The following is a 25,081-nucleotide window of genomic DNA, read 5'->3' on the forward strand; positions in this document are numbered from 1 at the left end:
GAGTGGGCGGGTTCATGACGGCCCCCAGCCGTCATCAGCACACAAGCACCGTAATGCATGATGGCTGGGGGCCGTCATCAGCACCGAAGGGGTTAAGAAAAGCTACGATGTTATTTAGAGGGCCAGAATTTCATATTGCACATCAATCATGCCCCACTTAATTGGATGACTTTTAATAAAGGAAACTATTGCAGAACGTTTGAGGTCAGACATAGAAAAGGCAAGGATCACACTAATGTGGACTTCCTCTCAAGATATTCAAACACTCTTTTTGAATGGAAGGGGTTATGGGGCGAGAAATGTGAGGAAACACTAACTTACCGTAAGGATTTACCCTGTCTCCTATACCAACATGCAACCTGCAGAAGAAAAGGGAGAAACTGAAATATACAAAGGACACAGGGAGTCTAACACAAAGGCAACATCTTCCTCACAGGTACATGAAGTCAGAGGAGGCAGGGACCGGACTCCACACCAGGGACCGACAAGAGGACACAGCAGGAAGACAAAGTACAGAACAGAAAAAGAAAGCTGAGCAAAAAAGAGTGGCATGGCCCAAGTGGAGGTGGGTAAAGCCAGAGAAAGAGAATAAAGGCAGAGGCAAACCATTAGTGTAGAACACCTGCCAGCTGTAAAAAGTACCAGAGAGGCCAGTCTCCCACTGTGTTCCAGAAAGAGCATGGTTTTGCCAGGTGGATGTGTGAGTGCAAGGCTGGTCCCACTCCCTTTACCCTACAGTTAAACCCCAGAGGGGGGGGGCAACAGAGCAACAGATGCTTGGCAAAGTAAGCCCTGATGCTAAAATAAAATGCTGAAGGAGAGTGGTGAGTTAGAAGGGCATGGGAGGAGGGATACAAATTTACAAATACCTCAGAGAGAACAATGAGTAACTCTTTGCTTTTTAACTGAGAATCTGGGACCAGGTGATAGTTGTGTTGTGAATGTTATGTATATCTGTATAGCGCATGATTCACCCTGTAGGGTATCCTGGTGCAGAAGGTGGAGCTGTATAGGTCGAGCCAGGGCTGTGGCTAGATGAAGACTCAGGTCTTCAGTTTCCTGTGGAATTTAAGAACTGAGGAGGTAGGTGTGATGTGCAGGGGCAGATTTTTTTAAGAGAGAGGTAGAAGAAGGCCTAACCGCTGAATCTGGTTCTGCATATTCATGGATTGTGTGAGAGTACGAGTCCGACTGAACTGAGGTGTTTGGTTAGTTGGTGAACATGTATGCAGTTGAGGTAAGTGGGGCCAATGTTGTGTAAGGCTTTGTACATGCGTGAGGAGTCTGATGAGTGCTTGTTTGTGGATTGGCAGCCAGTGGAGCTCTATGATGTGCAGGGTGATGAGAGTGCGGGGTGAGAGGTTGACCAGAGTCTGTATATTGAGTTTTGTATGGTCTGGAGTCTTCTGATCAGTTGAGCGTTGATTTCGTCAGAGTGCGTTGCCGTAGTCCAGCTTGCTGGTGATTGGTGCTTGGGTAATGGTACTGTGAGTGTTGTTGGAAAGCCATTTGAAGATCTTCTTGAGCATCTTGGGTGTGTGAAAGCAGGAGATGGAGACTGCATTCACTTCACGGGTCATGGCAGGTTGGTTGTCGATTGTTATTCCAAGGTTCTTTGCATGGGTTGCTGGGAGGGATATGGGTCTGAGTTCAGCAGGCCTCCAGGTGGAGTTTGAGAGCAAGTGTCTCTAATAGTGATCACTACTTCCACCTTGTCTGTGTTGAGCTTGAAGCAGTTGGTTTTCATCCACCTAATGACTTTGTTGATGCAGGTAGAGAAACTGTCCAAGTCTTTGGCATTTTGGTGGAGAGCGAGAATATGAGCTAGGTGTCTTCAGCATAGAAAATGATATTAATTCAATGGGTGCAGATGATGCTGACGAATATGATCATGTAGGTAATGAACAGAGTGGGGCTGACTGAGGATCCTTGTGGACCTTCGCATTGGAGTACGATGGTGCCTGAGGTGAAGGGGGACAGGGTGAACTACTTGGTACATCCCATCAGAAAGAAACAAATCCATCAAAGTGTTGGTCCTTGGATGCTGGCTATAGGCAGTCGTTGGATAAGGATGGGGTGGTAGACTGTGTCAAAGACTACGGAAATATCCATCGGTGAGGGCTATGGTGTCACCTCTATCCATGATCATCCGGATGTCGTCCATGGTAGCGACAAAGGCATTTTGTGTACTGTGGTTGTGCCGGAAATCTGATTGAGTGGTGTTGAAGAGGTGGTTGTTGTTAAGGTGAGTGGCATTTGATTATCATATTTTCCATTACTTTTGTTGGGTAGGGAAGCAGAAAGTTTGGTTAGTAACTGGCTAGCATCTTCAGGTCTACTGAGGGCTGCTTGAAGAGGAGAAGAAGTGTGGCATATTTCCAGGCATCCGGGTAGGTGGCTGAGATGACTGAGTCATTCAGGATTGAAGTGAGGGTTTTTCCCTGAAGGGGTCCTGTGTTTTGATAAAAATGTGGAGAGGGCATTGACTGCATAGTTGTTGCGGTTTCTTGAGTAGTGATGGTGGGCTAGGTAGTCAGGGTGGTCCTCTGGGTGATAGTTTAGTTGAGCAGGAGGGCTGCAAGGGTGGAAGCGTCTGGCTAGGGCTCAAAGTTATCGTAGATGCTGATGATCTTATTGCTCAAATAAACGGACAGCTTGGTGCAGATGTTCTGAGAAGGGAGTGGGGGTACTCTGAAGCAGCTTGCTGCCAGAAAGATGACGCCTTTCACTATGACAAAGATTTCATTGGCACCCTTGGTGCTCCTTTCGATGCAGTCAGTGAGCGTGGAACATTGGTGACTTGGATTTGCTGATGATTTCATCTGAGGGTGGATTAGTACGTCAGTGTTGTCCTAACTATGTTTCCATCTGCTTTCAAATTGCTTGCAGTGGCGTTTGGTGAGCCTGAGCTCTTCCATGTACCAGCTTGCTTGTGGTCTGGTTCTTGTAAATTTCAGAGGAGCCAAGGTGTCTTTGCAGGCGGTGAACCAGGTATTAAAGTTGCAGATGGATTTGGGAAGGTTATTGTAGTTTCGAGGTAAGTGGTGTAGGAGATTGAAAGATTAGGATGCTTCTAGGATCTTGTTTCAGTCCAGTTGTGAAGATTTGGTGATGGTGTTCCTGGAGTGGTGTAGGAAGAATATGCTGAAGTTGACGAGGGCGTGGTCATCCAGGTGATTGGTGTGGGCTTGTCTACTGTGGTGTCTCAGAAACTGGTGAAGATGGGGTGCAGTAGGTGTCTAGTGGCATGTATTCAGCCATCCACACACTGGGTGGGTCCAAGGTTGGACAGGTCCTCGAGGAGTTTGGTTGTGTTGGAATCAGTGAGGTCTTCCTGGTGGAAGTCTAGGTCGCTGAGGAGGCTGAAGGTGCTGGAGTTGAGTATCAGGGGGGAGATGAAGTACGTGATTGTGCTGGCGAAGTTCATGCATGTCCCGGCTGGGTGTGTGAGGAGAGGGCTGGCTGTAGACGAGAATGGCGCTTAGGGTGTAGTTGGTACTGATGAGGACTTTGAAGGCCACGTGTTCCATGTTGCAAGTGGTGCTTTCTGGTGTAGTAGACCATTAGATGGATTCTTTGAAGATGATAGCGATCTGTTTGTCCTGTCCAATATTGTATATGGGGATTTGCCATGGCAATGATGGGGCTGACGAGGTAGTCAGTCAGCTTTTGGTCTGGAAGAGGAGGTCCAGTTTATGTGCCCGTAGCAGATAGCAAATTTCGATGGAATGTTCAGTGAGGGAGTGTTGAGGAGTATGCAGGAGTAAGTAGATAGCTATTCTTTATGTTGTTTGCTTTCTCTGTCCAAATTATACAGAAAAGTGGGAACGCCTGGGGAAGTAGGGCCCTAAACTATCTTCAAACCCAGAAAAGGCCCAAGGGTTTGTACTGATTAAGATGTATAAGAAAAATATAAAGATAAAAGGGAAGGGAAAAAAACATACCAAACCATTACTTCCTCTTCTTCTGAGGTGGGGTCTCCAAAGAACCAGTCTGGCTGCATACACCAGCAAAGGAAGAGAGAATTAGAAATCAGAACTAGAAGGTCTCTCTCTCTCTACTACACCTCTCATCGTAACCGCGGAAAGACAAGAGGAGGAGCAGGAGAACACTATTATTTTTTCTATGTTTATTTTTCCCTATCTTTCCTGTTCAAGCAATACTACGCCTATCAATAAATATACAAAAACCTTGCTTTTGCCACTATTTTATGGCCGAACACTCACAGCACACTGTCTCTATTTGCTAGCAGTGCAAAGTGTGTGCAAAGGGTGCAGACTATGACAGATTACAGATGTCACAGGCTGATCCTAGTTATTTCCTTGCCCCGGAATTTCCATTACAGGGTGCAGGCCCCAGTAAATCCAGGGTAGATGTAATAACATTGTTTATAAACTTTTAGGGAATAAATGTGAGAATCCTTTTCCATGCTGATTCAAGCATGTTTTCCCCTTGTTATTGGCTGCTCTCTGCAGGTGAAATCTCCATGTGAAAAAAACACAAAAACACTGTTACTGGGCCCATTGCAATTTACAATCCACTTGTAATTGAGACGTATATCTACTAAACAATTATTTATCCTTCCTCCCTTTTTTAAATGTACTTATAAGCAGCCTTAAACCAGGGGTTACATGATCAGCAGGAACTGTTCTTCCTCAAATATAATGAGATGTCCCAATAAAGCTATCCAAAAATATCTCTTAAAGGGGCAGATGTATCAAGGTTTTTTTATGTTGCAAACGCTGCGAATCGCAATTTCCCAGCGTTTGCGACAAAATAAAGTGGAAGTGGCATGTATGAAAAAAATCGCATCGCAGTTTTAAGAAATCGCAATATTTGCGATTTCTTAGTGTGCGAGAAGTGTTTTTCTGAGAATCTTTTTCCGATTCCTTATTTTGCATGTTTTGAGTTTTGCGAAAATCGCAAACAAGAAATCGCAGCTTAAGAAATCGCAACAGGATGTATGTAAAAATCGCAATTTGCGAATTTCTGAAAATCGCAAAATAAGAAATCGCAATTAACACCAAATACAAGCAGGTGATAAAAGAAAAAAAGTATGAAAAGGCACCCAGAATGCATTATTTTAAATTCCAAAATGGCTGCACTATACCTGATTGCCAGGAGGCTGCGTATTCAAGCTCTTGCCCAGAGGAGACAGAGACAGGAGAGAATCTTCAGAATACGCATTACGCTGTTCCAGCATACTCAGGAGGAGATATATGACAAATACAGACTTCATCCACACACCATTTTGGACCTCATTAATGAATTGCAACCTTTTTTGGAACATCCTACAGCCAGGACACAATCAATTCCAACACATGTGCAGGTATTGTGCTCACTGCACCTTTTGGCTTCAGGGTCTTTTCAAAGTGTCATTACAGAGGTTGGTGGAGTGTCACAAAGTGCCCTATCACGCTTCTTTCATGTGTTCCTGGATGCAATGCTGAGGAGACTCCAACATCATATATATTTCTCAAATACACAACAAGCCATACAGGAAACAAAGTTGGATTACTATCAAATCGCACGCTTTCCACATGTGATTGGATGCATTGACGGAACTCATATTGCTATCACTCCACCTGCAGCCACTGAATATGTATTTCGGAATAGAAAAAGCTACCACGCTCTCAACATCCAGATCATATGCAATGCCAAATACATTATCAGTGACATTGTGGCCAAGTATCCAGGGAGCACACATGACTCCTTTATCTTCAGACATAGCGCAATTCATAGACGTCTGAGCGCGGGTCAGTTTGGAGACGGATACCTGCTAGGTGAGTAACACTCATGCAAACCTCGATCCATCCATCCATCCATCATTTGAACATGGAACATACAATTACTATATTTTTTTCACATGCAGGTGATAGTGCCTATGCAATGCGTGATTTCATCCTAACACCATACTTGAATCCTGCAAATGCAAGTGAAAGACGGTACAACAGGGCACACTGGTCTACACTTGAGGTCATTGAACGTACATTTGGAATTTTACACACACCCAAGGACATGTGTGTGTGTAAAATGCAACATTTAAAAATGCATTTTTGTGCAGGTTTGAAGGTTTTCGGTAAATTAGCATGAGGTCCAACCTCATGCTAATTTACCGCTTCCAAATTGATAATTTGCAATTTAAAAATGATCATGCATTGCATTTAAGAAATCTGATTTTGCGATTTCTTAATTGCAATCGAAATTTTAGAAATCGCAACATGATTGCGATTCCTAAAATTGCGAAATACATGATGCATTCCAATTTTGATAATTGCATTCGGAAACGGCCGAAAATTGCGATTCGCACCGTTTGCGAATGCAAGTATCGTTGATGCATGTGCCCGTATAAGTGCTTTCTTGCCAAAAAGAACCTCATGGTTACAAAACATTTCTTCAATGAGGATTTCTTGTTCTTTTTCAGAGAATGTTTGCTTCCTTTTCCTCTTTACTGCAGACAATTCCTCCTGTGTGCTTTGGGAGTCCATTGCTCTCCAAACAGGTCTGCTCTGCCTCACAACACTCTTCCAACTGCCACTGTGTGTGGCTCAGGCAAGCAGGTGCAAGCAATCACTGAAACTTCCTGGTTGTGATGTCATCATCCTGTTCCTGCATTTCAGATTCACGTTTTTGCGATTTCTTAATTTGCGAAATTCGCTAATTAAGAAATCGCTGAAAAATCGCCAAGTATTCTGCGATTTTTAAGAAATCGCTAATTTATCGCAAAAATGTACATACATCCCATTTTGCGATTCCGAAATTGCGATTCGCAAAAAATCGCAATTAAGGACTTGCAAAACTTATTGTTGATACATCTGCCCGTTTATCTTTAGTGACAGTGCAGAAAGCGAAAACAATGATTATAGTTTCCCATTGGATCCCCATCAACATATTTCAAAAAGATATTCCAAAACATTAATTAAAGAGATTATTTACAGAATCTAATCACTGTGCAGGGAAAAAAAGCACTGTAAGTGAGCCACTTGTGTTGAAAGGGCTACCAAGAGCTGACAACGCAAAGAAAAACGTAACGATTTTCATAAGAATAAACCACAACAAAATGAATAAATGAATTGATGAGAGTTTTATAAATCATGTGATTACCCTGGAAGAAGGTGTCCTGGTACTATCACCAATGGTGAAAAAGACTGCCATCCGATACGACACCTAAGAAAAAGGAAATGACCAGGAACAGATACATTTTGAATAGTTTCTGGAATTTGATTAGAAGGCTTTCAGCACAAAGGTTCTGAGTAAGGGTGCTCAACGCCTTGGCAGTCACCAAAGAGAAGGTGCAACCTCCCAGGTGAACCATCCAAATTTTAGAAACACAGACCTGGTGGAAGGAACTGGACCGAGGAACCCCAGCAGAGGTGTACAGAGTAAAGAGAGTCAAAGTTTTGTGACAGAATCACAAGGCTTTAAATACACATTGTTTGTGGTTAGGAAGCCAATGTAATGATTTGAGATGGGAGGAGATACTGTTTGAGGCCGAGAATGACAGGAGTGGCCACTTTCTGTTGGCTGTAGTCTTCTGGTGAGATATGTGGGTAGTTGCCAAAAAGAGAGTTGCACTATTCCACCCTTACAATCATGAGGAGTTAAGAAGAAAGGGGATGACTTTTAAATGATTTTCATCATAAAGAAAAAGGTCTAGGCAAGCTTCTCTATGTGTGCCTTGAAAGTAAATGTTCATCAAAAACGATAACCAAGTTGCGAGCAGACGGTACTGGACTGTGAGGTCCCCAGTTTGAGGACTAGGCTGAAGAGTACCCAAAGATAGTCATTTTATACTTTTCTGTATGTTCAGTCTGAGAATTAAAATTGATCCCATTAGCTATTAAGCATAGGTATGCTTTTTAGACTGATCTTGTAAATTGTCTTGAGTGCTGTTAAATCAAAGATTGAGTTGTTGCATAGAATCCAAAGAAAGCTAAAGGTCAATAAAATAAGATCAGCTAACAGGCCAAAATAAATATTGAACAGCATAGGACTCAGTAATGCGCCCTGAGGGACCCCGCAGTTACTGGACTTGAAGGATGAGCGAAATTAGGCCAACAAAGCTACTTTGGCCAGGAGAGCCAGGATCAGGTTATGTCTTTTATGTCGATACATGTGAGACTATCTAAGAGGATTTCATGAGGGGGGCGTGGCCAACCATCAATGGCATATAGGCAGCAATCTCAGGCGCTCCTGCAGGAAGTGACCCCTATCCAGTATCACCCTGCCCGAAATCCTGACCCTGGGGACCGCAGAAGGAGGAACTAGAAGCGAGTACCCTCAAGCGCCTTAAATCTTGCTTGCTGAGCACTCAGGGGGTGTATTCCTGTCCTGCACCCAGCCCTGTGGAGCGGCAGGGCAGCACACAAAATGGCAGCTGCAGCTGTGGAACTGTGCTTGAGAGCAGCGGTGCTCTGAAAAGGAGTACTGAGTGAAGGCCTGGCTTGGGCACCTTTAAGCACTGCGCAGACCCACTCCTGACCTGCTCGGGAACCCTTGTTGGGTCCCGGAGACTATGCTTTCACTGCCACAACACTGGGACCCGAGGTCTGGTGGAGGTGGCTGGGTTGACAGAGCCGCAACTATGTGGGCCGGACGGGGGAGCGCATCGGAGTTGTGATAGCCCGCAACACTCTGGTAAGGAGAGCTGCTCCAACTGCATCTGGGAGTGGGAGGCCAGTAGATTCTCATCGCCGGTGGCCGAGCCCGCCTGACACAGGGACTGGGCCCAGGGCGACAGCTGAGACAGTAAGAGGCAGCGGGAACTGCTGGGGGCACAGCACTGTTAAAGGAGACATCCACTGCTGCTGAGTGACTCCCCTTCCAGGGTAAATACTGGCGTGGTAGGGGGGCAGAGAGCTGTCACGGCCTCCTCAGAGGAGACAGGCAACACAAGAAAGATGGCCTGCGGACTGGGCCTATGGCTTGGGACAGGGGAAGGCTCCCTATGAACTCCAACTAGCTAGTGGAGCACCCATTGAGAACAGTGTAGAGTTTTTATGAAGTTCTCTGGCTGCTTGCTGTGGGACCTCATTGTGGCCTTACGGAGCACTGCACGCTCTGCCAGGCTCTTTGGACTTTGGCACCATCTGATTCCCCTTCTGCCCTGCTGAATACGTGCCTGCGGAGAAACAGAAGGTGGCCTGGTGCCTAGAGGAGAGAGATCTGAGGATGACGGATGACAAGACAAACTGTGCACAAGCCGTGAGTACGAATCCCTATTGGAATGTAGCGGAGAGGAGGGGCCCCACTTGGGAGGCTGTTATGGCTGGGATTTGCCCTATGATCACGCTTGCACACCCCTCATAGTCTGGACTGGGGATATTGGATTGGTGGTGGCTCCCTGGCTCCTGGCAGGCACCACAAATCTGGGTTTATTGGCCACCTGGGCCTTACACAGATACCATACCCAGTGTCCAGTGATCTGAGAGACATACATTGGTCTATTGAGTGATTGTGATGAGGAAGACCTCCAGGTAGCGAGACTCCGAAATGGGAGGGACAGTGACAGTAGAGGGAATTGACCCCCAGAAAAAGCAACAGGGCAGACAGCCTGCAGGTGGGCCCCTTTCTTCAAGACATTATGCTTGTAATTACTGCCTCTAGGAAAGCTCTAGAAAACAAGATGGACACGATGGTTGCAAATATGGGTCTCCTGAGAGCGGCCCATCGCACATTGACAAAGATACCTCCTGCACCGGCCGACGTGACGGGCAAGTGGGGACAATGAGGCCAAAATTCAGAACCTGGAGGCTTGTACGGAGAATACTGAAAATAGATCACGCCACAACAATATACGTGTTGTAGGTCTTACAGAAAAAGTGGAAAGCATGGTGGACCATCTGGAGAAGTGGGTCTGAGAAGAAGTCGCAACTTAGGGCCTCTTGCCATTCTTTGCCCTAGAACTAACACACAGGGTCCCGGAACGCCCACCACTCCCAGGGGCTCCATTTCATCCAGTGGTAGCCAGACAGCTATACTATAAAGACCAGGACCTTATCCTTCACCAAGCCAGGCTGCATAACAAACTCACAGTGGAGAATAGTGTGGTCCAGATTTTCCCTGATTTTTCTAGGGAGGTATGGCAACTCAGATGCAAATTTTGGGAAGCCAGAGTCAAACTCAGGCAGATGAATGTGTTGTATGTAATGTTGTTCCCGGCTTGGCTACTAGTGTTAACTCAAGCTGAGTCAGACTGGATCCAGAGAATTTTTTGTCAGTAGTACCTCTGCACGTTGAAACGTGGCGTCGGTAGGGTTCACGTTCGCCGTTGGTGTCGTGGTCGCCAGCATGACATTGCGGCAGCTACTTAGACGCCGCCCTTGCATGTTGGCGTCAGTTCTTATACACGACATTCCACACCAGAAGCGCAAAGCCATGCAAAACACTGACCACTGCAACTAGGGCCCTGAAAGGAAGTCCTTAACGCTAGAAGTCAGTTTGCAGAGCGGAGGATGGGCAGGCGGTAAGGAATCGATAACTAATCTATATCTCTTACAGATATATTGTTACCGAAGGTAAGTAACTTGTTCACATGATAGAGACAATTAGTTATAGATTCCTTACCTTAGAATAGATACTTCGGCAATACCAACCCCGGAGGTGGGTCTGCGAACCAAGTTCACCCCAGAAAGTCCTGGAGAACAGAATGGCCAAAGAAGCCGTCCCTCCGGACTTGGCTGTCCAGGCAATAGTGCTTTGTAAATGTGTGCAGAGATGCCCACGTAGCTGCCTGACAGATGTCATTGAGAGGAACACCATGTCCTAAAGCGCAGTAGTAGCTGCCGTCACCCTGGTGGTAAGGGCGCTAAGCCCCACTGGAGGCCCTCTTTTTACCAAGGAATAGCAAGCTTTGATGCACAAAACGACCCACCTAGAGATGGTGCATGGCCTGACCTTTTTTGGCGCCCACGTGGCCGACAAAGAGCTGGTCATCCACCCTGAATTGTTTGATGCAATCCAGATAGAATGATAGCGCACGTTTTGGATCCAGACAGTGGAGCCTCTCTTCCTCCTTAGAAGGATGCAGTGGCGGAAAGAAGGTGGGTAAAGGGAAGGTTTGACCAATGTGGAAAGAAGTAACCACCTAGGGAAGAAAAGAAGGCCTAGTTCTTAGCCAACCTTGTCCGGATGAATCGCCAGAAGAGGACGTTTTGAAGAAAGAGCCTGGAGCTCACGAGCAGAAGTGATGGCAACTAGAAAGGCAGTCTTTAAAGTAAGAAGTCTGAGAGGACAGTAATGAAGCGGCTCAAAGGGAGCGCACATGAGGTAAGTTAGAACCAAGTTCAAGTCCCACTGAGGCATTACGAAGGGAACAGGAGGAAAAAGATGAGTAATGCCCTTAAGGAAGTGAGTTACAACAGGGGACTAGAAAAGAGAAGGCTGATCAAGAAGCCTAAGAAAGGCTAAAATGGCTGTGAGGTATCCCCTTTAGAGTGCCCTGAGCAGAGCCCTGCTGGGCCAAAGACAGGAGAGGAACAAGAGAACCTAAGAAAGAGGGGCAGAAAGGGGATCCACAACCTTTGCTGTGCACCATGCCACAAATTTGTTCCATTTGCTGGCGTATACCGTCTTCATGGAGGGACGCCTGGCTGCCAAGATAACATCACAGACCTCGGGAGGAAGGTCGAAGGCTGTCAACTGTCCCTGCTCAATATCCAGGCAAGAAGGTGAAGGTTGAACAGGTTTGTGTGGAGACTGGCCACTTCTGCTGTGACAGAAGATCCTCCTGAAGAGGCAGTCGGATCGGACAGTCGATGGCCATGGGTAACAGCTCGGGATACCAGACTCTTCGTGCCCAATCTGGAGCCACAAGGCTGACTTGGGCCCAGTCGCGCTTGATCATCTTCAGCACTCTGGGCAGAAGTGGTATAGGCGGAAAGGCATATAGAAGACTGCAACTCCACTTGCGATGGAAAGCGTTGCCTAGCGAGTGACGTCTTGGAAATTCCAACGTGCAGAATTGCTGACCTTGCACGTTCTCTTCAGTGGCGAATAGATCTAACCAAGTCTCTCCCCACTGCTGAAGAGCCCTTGCGCCACCTCCGAGTGAAGATGCCACTCGTGATCCATCATGCACCTGAGGCTGAGTTCGTCCACCCTGGTGTTCAAAGAACCTCCCAGGTGTTGAACCACCAGGGATATGCCCTGATGTCCCAGCCATGTCTTGACATTGGGTCCACGACCCCACCACGCCCTGTTTGTTGCAGGACCCTATGGCGGTGGTGTTGTCCGTTAACACCTGCACCACTCTTCCCCGGAAAGAGGGAAGAAATGCCTTTAGTGCAAGACGACTCGCCCGAAGCTCCAGAAGGTTGATATGGAGCCCAGACTCGACCAGAGGCCACTGATCTTCAACCATCCCAAGTGGCCGCCTGACCGCAGCAGTGATGCGTCCGTCACCACTGTGACTGCAAAACTCACCTGTCTGACGTGATGGTGCACCAGTGGGAGAGGTGATGGCGAATCCTGCCGCCCACTGGCGATTTGTGGAACTGAAAGGTCAGACTAGGAGGGTTTGAAGGCTGCTCCAGAGGGGGCGGTGGTGGACTGGGCCGCTCGCGGGCTCCCGGACCCACGACAGTGGGTCCCACGTCTCCGGCTGCCAGGGGCTGGACAGCTTGCGCCAGCGTGTGGCTCTGGGCGGGACGTGGTGGAGCACTCCTTCCATAGCCACTAAAGGGGCTAAGAGAAGACTGCGCAGGACGAGTGGTGGAGAGGCCAAAGCCCGAGAGTCCTTGAAGCGCTCTAGCCCATTGTCTTCTTTGTCACCGAAGAGAGGATGGCCATCAAAGGGCATGTCCACCAGGGTAGCTTGGACATCGCCGGAAAAACCAGTCGCCCTCAGTCAGGCGTAGCGTCGGAAGGCTTCCGACGTTGAAATCGTCCTGCCCAGCGAGTTGGCGGTGTCCAGTCCACAGCATATAATAAAGTTAGCTGCATCTCTCCTCTCAGCGACTGCATGGGAGAGCACGGCCCGGGCCTCCTCCGTGCACTGGGGCAGCACCTGCACTCCGTATTCCAACCAGAGTGGGTGTAATGGCCCAACAGACATGTGTACTGACTGCAGTCTCAAGCTGAAGGATGAAAACATCTTTTTCCCAAGATGGTCCAGCTTTTTGGATCCCCTATCAGGTGGTGCAGGGAATGCACCTTTGGACGTGGAGGCTTGGACCACCAAGCTCTCAGGGGTGAGGTGTTGGGAAAGGAATGTGGGGTCGCCCGGAGCCGGGCAGTGGCGTCAGGCAATCATCCTATCCACAGGGGCCCCTGTACCAGGCCTGGACCAGGTGCCCAGAAGGATGTCCATTAGGGCTTCACTGAACGGCAGCAGGGGCTCACAAGAGCTTGCTGCCGGTTGAAGCACCTCTGTCAGGAGGTTAGTCCTGACTGCCACCGTAGGTAGCTCGAGGTTGAGAGCATTGGCCGCCCTACGCATCACCACTACGTGAAAATCTCCCTCCTCCGTAGCCACGGTTGGAGGAGACAACATGCAAAGTTCTGGGGAGGTATCCAGACCACTGGCTTCCCCAAACTCCTCTCTCCAGTCCGGGTCGTTCTGCAATTGGTTAGTAAAAGGGTCACCAGACCCCTCCCAATCCTCTTCACCCTCCTCTGGTTGCCAATCTGGCCTAAACACACCGGGGTTGAACTGGGGAACAAAAGTACCCGTTAGTGCCTGATCCGGCGTCAGTCAACGCCGGTCTGGCTCCGTGTCCACATGAGGGTGGAGGCCGGTGTCGACACCGGCTGGGGACACACCCGGGGTCGGCAGCGGACGTGGTGCCAGTAATTTCGGTGCCAGGGGAGTTGTTATGAGGTTGACCGGTGCTGATCCGGATCCAGGCCTGGATCCAAAGGGACCCTGTGGTGCCGAGGCCAGAGCCGCCGGCATTGAAGGCCCAGGACCCCCATCCGAGTCCGCAGGGTCCTGAGGCATGCGAGCAGAGTCGGGCTGGCCAAAGATGGCATGCATCACTTTGTAAAAAGCTCGAAGCTGGGCAGGGGTCGCTCCGGGTCCCAGGAAGGGAGGGAAACTCGGAGGTGACCCTTTGGGCTCCGCACACGGAGCCGCAGGAGGGGCACCCGCCGCACCCCTCATTGCATTGGCCGACGAATGGGGAGAAGTCGAAGAGCGACGATGCTTCTTTAACTTCTTCTTGAGCTTCGACTTACCGGAGAAGTGCGAAGACTTCGAGGACGAGTAGTGGTGGTGGCTCTGCAACCGGTCCCTCAACCTCCCGCACGACCGGGACTTCGAATAGCACGGAGCAGATTGCCAAACCTCGAGAAGCTTTCGGAATCGCTCCCACAAAGACTTCGGATTCATGGTCCGGCAGTCTGAACACGACTTGGGGTCGTGGTCGCATTCCAGGCACCACAGGCACATGCGGTGCGGATCCGTCACCGACTTCAGCTTTCGTCAGGAACCGCAAGCCTTGAAACAGGGCATCCCTCATGCAGCAAGAGTCGATGAACTAAAAAACACTGTTGACAAAAGTCGAGAAACAGTCAGTCAAAAAGTGACTGGAGGAACCGCTCTCTCCGGATCTGCGCTGGCTGGCGTGGAAAAAGAAAGAACTGACGTCCGAGCGCGAGGGCAGTGTGTAAGTAGCTGCCGCGACGTCATCCAGACCCCAAATATGAACGCATAGCCAACTGATGCCACCTTTCGACGTGCAGAGGTAGTGCTGACGAAAACAATTCTCCGGATTCAGTCTGACGCCTCGGGGTAATTCTAAGGTAAGGAATCTATAACTAATTGTCTCTTTCAAATGCAGGAAACAGTGCATGGCTACTCCATCAACAGGAGTGGCGGAGGAAAGTGGAAGTGGTGGCATCGTTCAGTGGAGGTGGGAAAAGCCCCCAGTTTAACACCAATGAAGATAAAGGTACTCAGAGTCAGGACTCAGACCACAAACGCAGCTCCTGTAGCGAATCGGACAATGATATGCCGAAGGTGACATCGGGAACATCGGATGAGATAATCTTATCCTATCAGACTGGCTCCATTGCTGACTGGAAGTGATAATCTGCCACGATGTTTGCGTTGGGATTTGAATGAGTGTTAATGCAATTGCCTGGGCCCCGGGAATTTACTCTGTTTATTCTGGACGAAAGCTGGATGGGGGCAGGTCTCTGAAAAGCATTGTCAAGCAAGATATATTCAGGGTGAGATATTTTTAGAGACAACTCGCCCTTTCTGGCAGCTGAAAATCCTCTAACCTCAGTTACAGAACAAAAAGTAAATGTAGTAAGATAATCTGACTTTTGACCTCAATGCTTAGCAAATGTAACAAAATAACAAGATTTAAAGGCATCTTTATTGCTCACAAAGTGAAAGAGCAATAAAATGCCTTTAACCCCTTAGCTGCGGCGGCTATTCCACCGCAGCGCTAGGGGGGAGGGGGGGCCGCGCAGCGCTCCTGTACTCGTGACGGAACCGCTCCGCCACAAGCCTCGGGTGGGCTGTGCTTGTGACAGAGCGGTTCCGTCACGGCCCCGCCCGCTCAGTAGAACGCGCCGCGCATATGCGAAATCAGCACCGCGCAGGCGCGGCGAGCGGGCCGTGACGGACCCGCTCCGTCACAGCACAGCCCACCGAGGCTCGTGACGGAGCGGTTCCGTCACGAGCACGGAACGGGTTAAATCTTGTTATCCTGTCACATTTGCTGGCTTTCAGAGACAGAGGTCAAAAGTCAGTTTGTCTTCCTACATTTATTTCTCTTTCTAAAGGTAAAGGATTTTGTAAAATAAACTGTAGGACAAGTGAACTGTGCAAAGCATGTTAAATGAAAGGCTGTAAGACGTCAGACTTTTTTTCTAACACAACACTGAAACAGCTAAGTGAACTGCTCAAACATTTCAAATATATTTTACTGGCTATGAAGACCCATTTTTGCAATTCTGTGGTGAAAAAAATATTTTTATAGGATCAAAACAATTTAAAACACTTTACTAATTTTTGCTGAAACCCAATTTCCAAACATTGTTTATGCGCTATAATCAGTAAAACTACATGTTAGTGGGAAGGTTTTGTGGCCATTTCAATGGAAAATATGTTATCTGTAAACAACTGCACTACAACTTCATGCTTTAGTAATATATTTATGAAATGTAAGTTTTTAAACATGAACTGGGCATTATTACAGCTCCTGTCCAGATAACAATGCTGTTAGTGAACTAAGAGGCAAACCAGGGACCATGTGTGTACCATTTTTATGGGCTCAATTCTTGTTATACATGGAGCAAACATTTGGTCCAGTAAATAAAAACATTTTTTTTTGTACAGCAGAACTAATGAGCATATTTGAAGGTGCTAACTTATGTGATAATAAAGAAAAAGGGGGCTCCATAAGACAAAGTAGTTCATGGGTCAAGTACATTACAGTTAGGGCGAGTTGATTATTAAAGTGACATTTGAAATTTTTATGATTTTTTGAGCTCGTGCGGGGAACCCTAATGGAACCCACAACTTTGTCACACCCCTGTTTTTGAGTTACACGTGGGTTCTCATGCAAGTGATTTTTTGACTGATTGTTTGGATGAAAGGTAGTTGCCTGCTTGTCCTGGGGAATGGGAGTTGGGAAGAATGTTTTAAGTTGATTACACAGGTTTACATGAGTCAAGTGTTATTTCCTTTTATTAAGGGGCAAGCGGCAAAAGGATGCCATAGTACTGCACTCCAGGTGTTGGAGCAGGCCAATTAAGGCCGGGTGACCATAATATTCTTGAACTAATGCGCCTGCAACTTATAAACTGCTAACCTGGAACATCAAGGGGATGCACTCGATGGCAAAGGGCTACAAGGTATTCTCTTATTTAAATCGAAGGGGGATACACATTGTACTATTACAAGAGACACACCTTACGGCAAAGGAAGGGGGTAGCCCTGTATATATGCTGGAGAGGCCAGGCCTACTAAACCAAGTGTTCAGCCTTCACAATGGGCACCAGAATTCAAGTCCTATTATTTGGCAACCCAACTCCAATGGTATACACAATAGCTTGCAAGACGACAATGCCTGGGAAGCATAGTATTCATCCCTGTACTCCCAAAGCTCACAGGAAACTCCCTGAGAACCCTGCCATCCTTAAACGATGGTATGCAGGAATTTAGGGTAGTACAGCATTGCTGGACCCAATGCTTACAAAAAACACTCACTCGGATCCCCTACTCACCAGCAATTCTCTTGAAGATATTACAATGCCTACCTCATGGTGGGAGCTGGGAGGGCCTGAACCAGTGGGTGGAGGTGGGAGCGGAGAAGATGGGTGATCTTTTTCGCGCAGGGGAACTTCTTCCATTTGAAGAGTTTGGTAATGAATTTCATCTTTCCCAGGGCCACTTTTTACTGCATAGGGCGGTGACAGGAGTGATTTGAACACATTGGAAATTCAAGATATCTGAACCACACCTCTACAATACATGTCATTATATGATAAGGGCGGCGGGCACTGTGAAGGCAGTCACTTGCCCGTACAGGCGATTCGGCGAGTTACATTACAGTCACTGGAAGCCCTGAAGGCTCGGGAGGCGGGGGGGGGGGGGGGGGGGGGGGGTGGAAGACCTGGAGATCCCCATTTCAGAAACAGATCGGGCAACATTTTAACAAGGGTACCAAAAGTCTTCAGGAATGCCCGATTTAAATGGATTCCCTATTTTTCCCTACATAGAGAGTACATGACCCCAGGCCATATAAATAAATACTTTCATACATTAGATGCAGGATGATAGGAGCAGAATTCCGACACATGGTTTTGGACTGCACTACATTAAAACCTGATTGGGGAGAGGTCTAGATGACCCCAGATTATGAGCATCTCCCTCCAATTGCGTTTGGTGCGCAGCTACCACTAGCCTGAGATGCGCTTGCACTCAATACCATTTTGATATATGTTAGAACTGACTCATATAGGGGGAAGGGGGGGAGAATTGGGCTTTTGTTGATTGTTTAGGTTCTAGTCTATTATGTTACTTAACATGGAGATGTCTGACCTTTGTGAAGGCCTATGAGTTGATGCTACCTTAACTGTAAGCCTCTGCATTATTGTCAAAACCTTCAATAAAATCTGTTGAAAAGGAAAGAGGATTTCATGAGACACCTGGTTGAAGGCAGGCAAAAGATCTGTCTAAGAGAATAAGAGCTGCTGATCCTCTGGAATCTAGAATTTAACCAATGTAATTTGTGGTACCAACCGGCACCCCTTCAGTACCCATTCTGCGAAAGAAACCAGATCGATGGGCATTAAACAAATTATGCAATGTAATGCAAACGTATTTGTAGAGTGCGGACTGATCACCTGTGAGGGTATCCAGGCACTGACTAGGTGTGGGAGGCCAGAGGCATCAGTCGAACAGCTAGGCCTTCCGCTTCTTGCAGAACGATGTGAGCATGGTGGCTGCTCTGAAGTCCTGAGGAGGGCGTTCCAGGTCTTTGCTGCTAGGTAGGAGAAAGACTGGCCTCCTGTCATACTTCTGATGTTCTGCAATAAAGGCAGATAGCTGCTTGTGCACCAGGTTTTTGTCCCTTTTATCCCGCCTGCATTCCAGACATTTGGCGGATGGCTCTGTATACAAAACTATTTTTAAAACGCATTATGGAGGCTCACCTTCTTCTTCATGGCCAGCATCGCATCTTTCAGTGAATGTAAGCAACCCTCTGTTTACAAGTGGAGTGTAACAAGCGGAAGCCTTGACTAATGAAGAATGTGCAAAAATCTCTATGATGGTGTGGCTGGCCAAGTGAGTAGATCCAGTTACAAATTGACAAGGGCTAGCAAAGGCAATAGCTCTCGATATTTTGAATGAATGTTTTTTCACATTTCCATGCCTCTAAAGAGCTGCACTCAGCAATTTCTTGATGTAGGCTCCAGAAACTTAGGACACTGGGAAAGGTCCCATACGCTTAATTTGTGTCTTCTCACAAAACCAATCGATAAGGAAACATGTGCGATCTAAGCACTGGAGAGGTAGAGTCAGGTTTAATTCTGGTATGCCAGGTGTGGCACGTTAGGAATAGCAAGTAGCCTAGACATGGTAGGTGATTCATTATAGGTAAGGTGGGGACATAAGCATGGTAGTTGTGGTAAGTATGGTAAGTTAGGTATGGTAGATAGTTTTATATTTAGGTAAGTAGGCATGGCATGGGTGGTATGTATATTGTAGGTAATTAGATACGGTATGTAGGTTTGGTATGTAAGGTAGGTAGGAATGTTAGGTATAGGAGGTAGGGTAATTATGATAGATTAGGTATTGTAGAAATGTACAGTAGTTATGGAAGGTATGGTACGTAGGCTTTCTGGGTATAGCAGATAGGTATTTTAGATTAGAAATGTTAGATGGTTTAGGTATGTCAGATGAGGTATGGTAGGTATAAAAGGCATGGTAGGAGATTAAATATGCTAGAAGAGGTAGGTATGGTGGTTAGGCATAGTAGACATGGTAAACTGGTATGTATGATAGTAATGTAGGAATGATAGATTAGGTATTGGACCACTGGAATTAAGCGTCAGGGAGGACTAAATTATACATCATGTTTGACTAAATTAAGCAGCAAGAAAAGGAAAATTAGGCTGCACATTTTGTGATCATATTACCTGATTTTATTTTGACATTTAACATTTTCTGGGCAAAGGTTTCACCTCATTAGTAACAGTCTGACACCCAAATACAGCAAAAAGCAACCGAAATGTGACCCGTCAACCTTTGAGAAGTGCCTTCCCTGTGTAGCAACATGTATTGCTGCGTTTTAGTAACTTTTCAACTTTTTAAAATCTGCAGATTGGCCCGGGGGAACTCCCAAATACTATGATGGAGGCACTGGTGTCTATGATCCCCCAGCCGGATAGGGAGCACTGTTCCCCTGCCTCATACAAGCCTATCTCTCTTCTGAACATTGATGAAAAGATACTGAGCGGCGTACTGGCACCATGTCTTATGCCGTATGTGGCCCTATTGGTCCACCCGGACCAAGCCGGTTTTGTCCACGGACTAAACACCACACACAATTTGCGTAGACTTGCACACATATGGCACGCACCGCACCTGGGTGAGGAGGATTGGGCCCTGTGTCTTCTGGATATTCAGCATGCCTTCGACTCTGTCAACTGGAATTATATGTGGGAGGTCCTTAATAAGATGGGCTTAGGGGAGAAATACATAAAATGGATGAAGATATTATACACTCGACCTACAGCTAGGGTGCGCCTGCAAAACCAAGTGTCTAGTAGCTTTGAGCTCTGGAGGGGTACCCGACAGGGCTGCCCTTTGTCACCACTTTTTATTCGCTCTTGTGATGGAGCCCCTGGCGATCACCCTTAGAACTAATATGCAGGACTGAGGAATTCGGTTGGTGGATACTACGCATGTGGTGTCCATGTATGCAGACAATACGTTGTTTTACCTTAGACGTCCTGGAGAGTCACTTCCTGTGCTGCTGGGGACGCTGACCGGTTTTGGGGAGCTCTCGGGTTGTGCCTCAAAGTGGTGATTCTCCCACGCTGTTTTTATGTTATGCAAAATTCACTCTTTCAAATACCACAGCCGTATTTTCGACACCTGGAGCGCCTGTTGGTGGAACTGTTGTGGGGAACTAAAAGGAAAAGGGTGAAGTTGGACACTGTACAGAGGACCTGGGAGCAGGGAGGACTCGAGGTACCTCGACTGGTCCTTTATTATATGGCGGCGCAGCTCCAGCATGCTGTGCAGTGGTTAGACAAACACGATAATTGGAAGAAACGAATACTGGCGCGTACACATCGGGGGACCGCTTCCCTGAACTTCTTATGTTGGGGTCGAAGGTGTCCGACCGGCTTCCTTACATCGTCTGGCATGTCACCACAATTTGGGAGGTGGCAATAAAAACAGTGGTGAAAAAGGCAACTTATGCTCCAGATGCCCCACTATGGCATGTAGTAACATTTAAAAGGATAAGTTGTAACATGTCTATTACTAAATGGACGGAAGGGGGCTACCATGTGATGGGGGACCTATACTCTGCCCAACAGTTCCTTACTAGGGAGGATGTGGAATCCGCATTTGAGCTGGGTAGGGGACAATACCTTCAATACGCAAATATATCAGCAGTGGCCCGTGACCTGTGGCCAATGTTTCCACAGGAACCGCCTACTTCAAATACACTGCAGGCTATTGTAACTTTGGCGGGAAGACGTAGATTAGTCTCTCACATTTACTAGGCACTCAGGGGGGACATAGCTGCCAACGGCCTCCCAGTTCAGGCTAAATGGGGCGCAACATTGGACATGCCCTTAACGGTACCTGAGTGGGGGAGAGTACATGAAGAGGTCAGGCTAATCAGCTCTAATGCCAGGTTTAAGCTTACACAGTACAATATAGTACACCAAACCTATCTGACTCCACGAGTACTACATAGAATATACCCGGAATGCTCATCCCATTGTCCTATATGTGGTTTCGCAGATGCTCATTTCTTACATATGATTTGGGATTGTGCTGATTTGGCACCTTACTGGAGGGCAGTGGCAGATAGCTTACAATCACTAGGTGGCAGATACCCCACTCAGTTAGGGAGATATTGCTTGGGCTCTTCCCTAGACCTAAAGCAAAAAAACTCACAAGGACATTTTTGCAGCTGGGGTTAGTACTAGCCAAGCGAAGAATTGCAATAGGGTGGATGTGTCCAAGACCCTCCGCAGTGGAGAACTGGTCCAAAGATCAGCGGGAGTGGGCAGTAGCAGAGTTAATTCGAATGACGAGAGTCAGGAGAGATGCAAAGCTGGAGGAGGATGCGATGGACTGGAATGTTATAATATCAGGAGGTGGGGAACCTCCCTTGCAGGGGACCGAGGAGGTACAGGTCGATCCATTTGTTTAAAAAAAATACAATCTGCAGATTATGCAACAGATGATGGATTATGTAGCAAATACATAATTATGCAGAAAATGCTTCAACTGCAAAATTATTTCATTCCAGTAGCCCTGGTATAATGATATGTTAGCAATTGTAGGTAAAGCAAGTAAAGTGTGGTAGGACTGATAGGTATGTGTGGTAGGTATGGTAGGTAAGTAGTAACAATATTGTAAGATAGCATGTTATGTAGTATAGGTTAGGTACCCTAGGTTTGGTATGGTGCGTAGGTTAGGAATGGTAGATTCATTCTGGGTATGTTAAGTATGATAGGTGGGTACTAAAGGAAGGTAGGTAGGTAAGATAGATTATATATAGTAGGCAGGTATGGTAAGTTAGATCTGATAGGATAATTATGGTATAACATGATACCATTTTTGTGTGATAATCACATGTTTTCACTGGTAAATATTTTTCTAGACTAACAAATCAAAGCAGCATAATTGAGAAACACAAACGTCAATTGTTATAGTTTTGATAAAAGGGCAGTCATTTTGTTACATCTTTCAGAAAGCCTATAAGCTCATGGATCTTTAGTTTGTGAACAAAATAAACAATAAATCCAGTAACATTTTATCATAACAGTAAAGTAAAACTAACAAACGTTCAAGGGTAATTGGTGGATAGCACTCTGCCCTTATTTTTTATAGGCTTAGGCATCCATCTCTCAAACAGTAAAGTTATAAATCAGCAACTGCAATGTTGTTGTACCAGCAAACTAAATGGCCCAAAGAACACACTTAGTTGCTCAGGTTCAACCTACACGTCTTGATGTAAATTCAGTTTAACTATGGACAAGTATGTCCTTGACAGACAGCTCATCCAAGCAATAGCAAACCATGAAAAACACAAAATCTAATGGCTGAAGAGAGTTGACCCAAAGCTTACTTCTTAATACTTTTTTGAGGTAAAGATGACACGAGCTCTCGCAAAAGACAGTGAAAGCTGTCTTGAGGGAGATCCAAAAAGAACTCTTAGATTTTTCATTTTTTGAATCAGAATTGGTTTCTTTTTCTAGCATGGAAAGCCATCCACAAGATAGGCATGGTTTGGTGTTGGGGTCATCACCTAAGATAACAATCTCTCTTTTTATGTCTTTCGAACAGAGGAATCTTCCCATCAGTGAAATGCCTAAATACTCATAAAAAACTTGCTTTGACATTTATTACTGATACGATCAAATTAGCGTTGCTCTTACACTGTTTGAGAATTTGGGAGAGGGACTTGGGTATGTTAGATCAAGTGATACTAAATGATATTATCCAACTTGACCGAGCAAATAGAATCCCATGGTTCGCTTATGTTAAGCAGTCATTTACAGACCTGGGCCTAGCTTTTCTGTATACACCACACTCTAAAGGTTTGTTCTTTTCTAAGACCAAGCTAAGAGAGGCTTTTTATAAATAAGTGTGATTTAGATCGTTGGCAATGCAATCAAGGAAAATCTACTGTTCTATTTTACCAGAACCTACCTAGAGCAGCTAAGGACAATGACTCTTACCTTTCTTTTGCCTCAAACAATGTGCACCGTTATTTATTAACTAGAATTAAACTGGGCCTGCCCTCCCCTCCCCACGAGTCCTGTGAGCCTCACACAATTGATTGCTCATTGTCCAAACGTGCCTGTTTTACATTTGCTATGCTGCGTGTTATGATGTGCAGTGATATTGGTTCTTTTTGCGACTTTCAATTGTACTCATGTACAAGGCGCTTTGACTCAGCGCAAAAATGTAATTTGTCTATGTAACTTTGTCAATAAAGGTTTTTGAAATAGGAAAAAAAAACTAGAATGAAACTGTACTTTTCCCCCTTAAAAGGTAGGTTATCCAGCAAAAGCATGTTCCCTAAATCAATTATCGCTATGCTCTTGTGATGATCAATCTATGCAAACTATGTCACACATTTTATTTTTCCACCGTTTCTAAAAGACAAAGGAAAATGTTCATTTATCCATTGTTAACAAAATTGAGTTCATTTTCTCATCACTCTGCTCTTATAGTGATCAATACACTTGAAACCCCCTTTGTTTGTTACACGATTGCACATTTTTTATGTTCAGCCCTGCGCATTAGAAAAGCTTCCATCCGCGAGGGGGTGTCCTATTGACTTTGTTTTAATAGTTTGTTTTTATCTTCCACTGCTCTACTGTAATGTAAGGATGTGTTTACAATAGTCCTAGATCACTGCGGGATTAGGGTGAGTTTGTCTTGGAAAAGTGTTGCTTATAATGGGTTTGTTTTAAAAACTGTTTTATCGGTTTTAACTTGTGATAATGAATTGTTCTTTGGTGCTTATCTTGCTGCTAACATATTGCATCAATCATGTCTGTGACTTGGGGTACCTTTTAAGATATTGCAATTGTTGATTTTAGAATGCGCTTGTTTATCATTATACTATGTTTCTTTTTATGCGAACTTTTGTATATTTACCAATTGAGGATGACGTTATTTTGAATTGAATTGACTAAATGCGCAAGCCATATGATTATGTACTCTGGTCACTTGAGTCACTTTCCAGCAGGCGATGGATTTGGATGTCATCGGCATTCATCTGGAATGGAAGGTGGTAAAGGTCAACAATAGAGTGTTCAGAAAGTTAATAAAGTTATAACGGGTTAACACCTACAGAATAAAAACGTTTAATTTATATAGAAATGGAAAATAGAAAACTGAGTTGGCACTGTGTAACGAAGTGGGGTTAACACCAAAGGAAAACAACAAAAGTGCGGACTGGTGGCCTGCAACATCCCCCTCTCCCCCTCTTGTCTCTCCCCAACAGGACGACTGGAGCTTAACATCGCTACCGCTCCTGAATGCTTTGGAGGATTATGAAGAGGGTTCCTTTAACTGGGGATTCTATTACAGGACCGGAGGCTTCAGATTATGCTTCTCTTTCGTTTACTGTAAACTCACAGCAGCCAATAAACATACAGTTTATCAAATAAAAACTACATTAACCATCATGCTTGGCCCAAGCCACGCCTCCTTAGCCCTACAAGAGCCCTGGTAATAGTCCCAACTTCCTCTTTCTTTGCTGCTCACAGCAAGAGATAAGTGCTGCTCCCATTATTCTCACATTGATTTACAGTGTTTATGATTTATACACGAGTGTTATTGTTGCTATATGCATAGCTTACTGTATTTACCTTGTTGGTGTGCTTGTATACGGCGCTGCCGTTTATTTGCCGATTT

At 46.1% G+C, this 25,081-nt stretch overlaps 1 protein-coding gene across 1 annotated transcript in view; it reads left to right on the plus strand.

Moving 5' to 3' along the window:
• The first annotated feature begins 1,222 nt into the window (after positions 1-1,222).
• Positions 1,223-25,081, plus strand: part of LOC147683200 (uncharacterized) — a 28,916-nt gene continuing 5,057 nt past the window's right edge. Inside the window, exon 1 of the mRNA XM_086942507.1 lies at positions 1,223-1,237. Coding sequence (XP_086798633.1) covers positions 1,223-1,237 — 15 coding nt within the window. The remainder of the gene's footprint in view (positions 1,238-25,081) is intronic.

Source organism: Lissotriton vulgaris, chromosome 11 (assembly GCF_964263255.1).
Source record: "Lissotriton vulgaris chromosome 11, aLisVul1.2, whole genome shotgun sequence".
Classification (NCBI taxonomy): Eukaryota; Metazoa; Chordata; class Amphibia; order Caudata; family Salamandridae; genus Lissotriton; species Lissotriton vulgaris.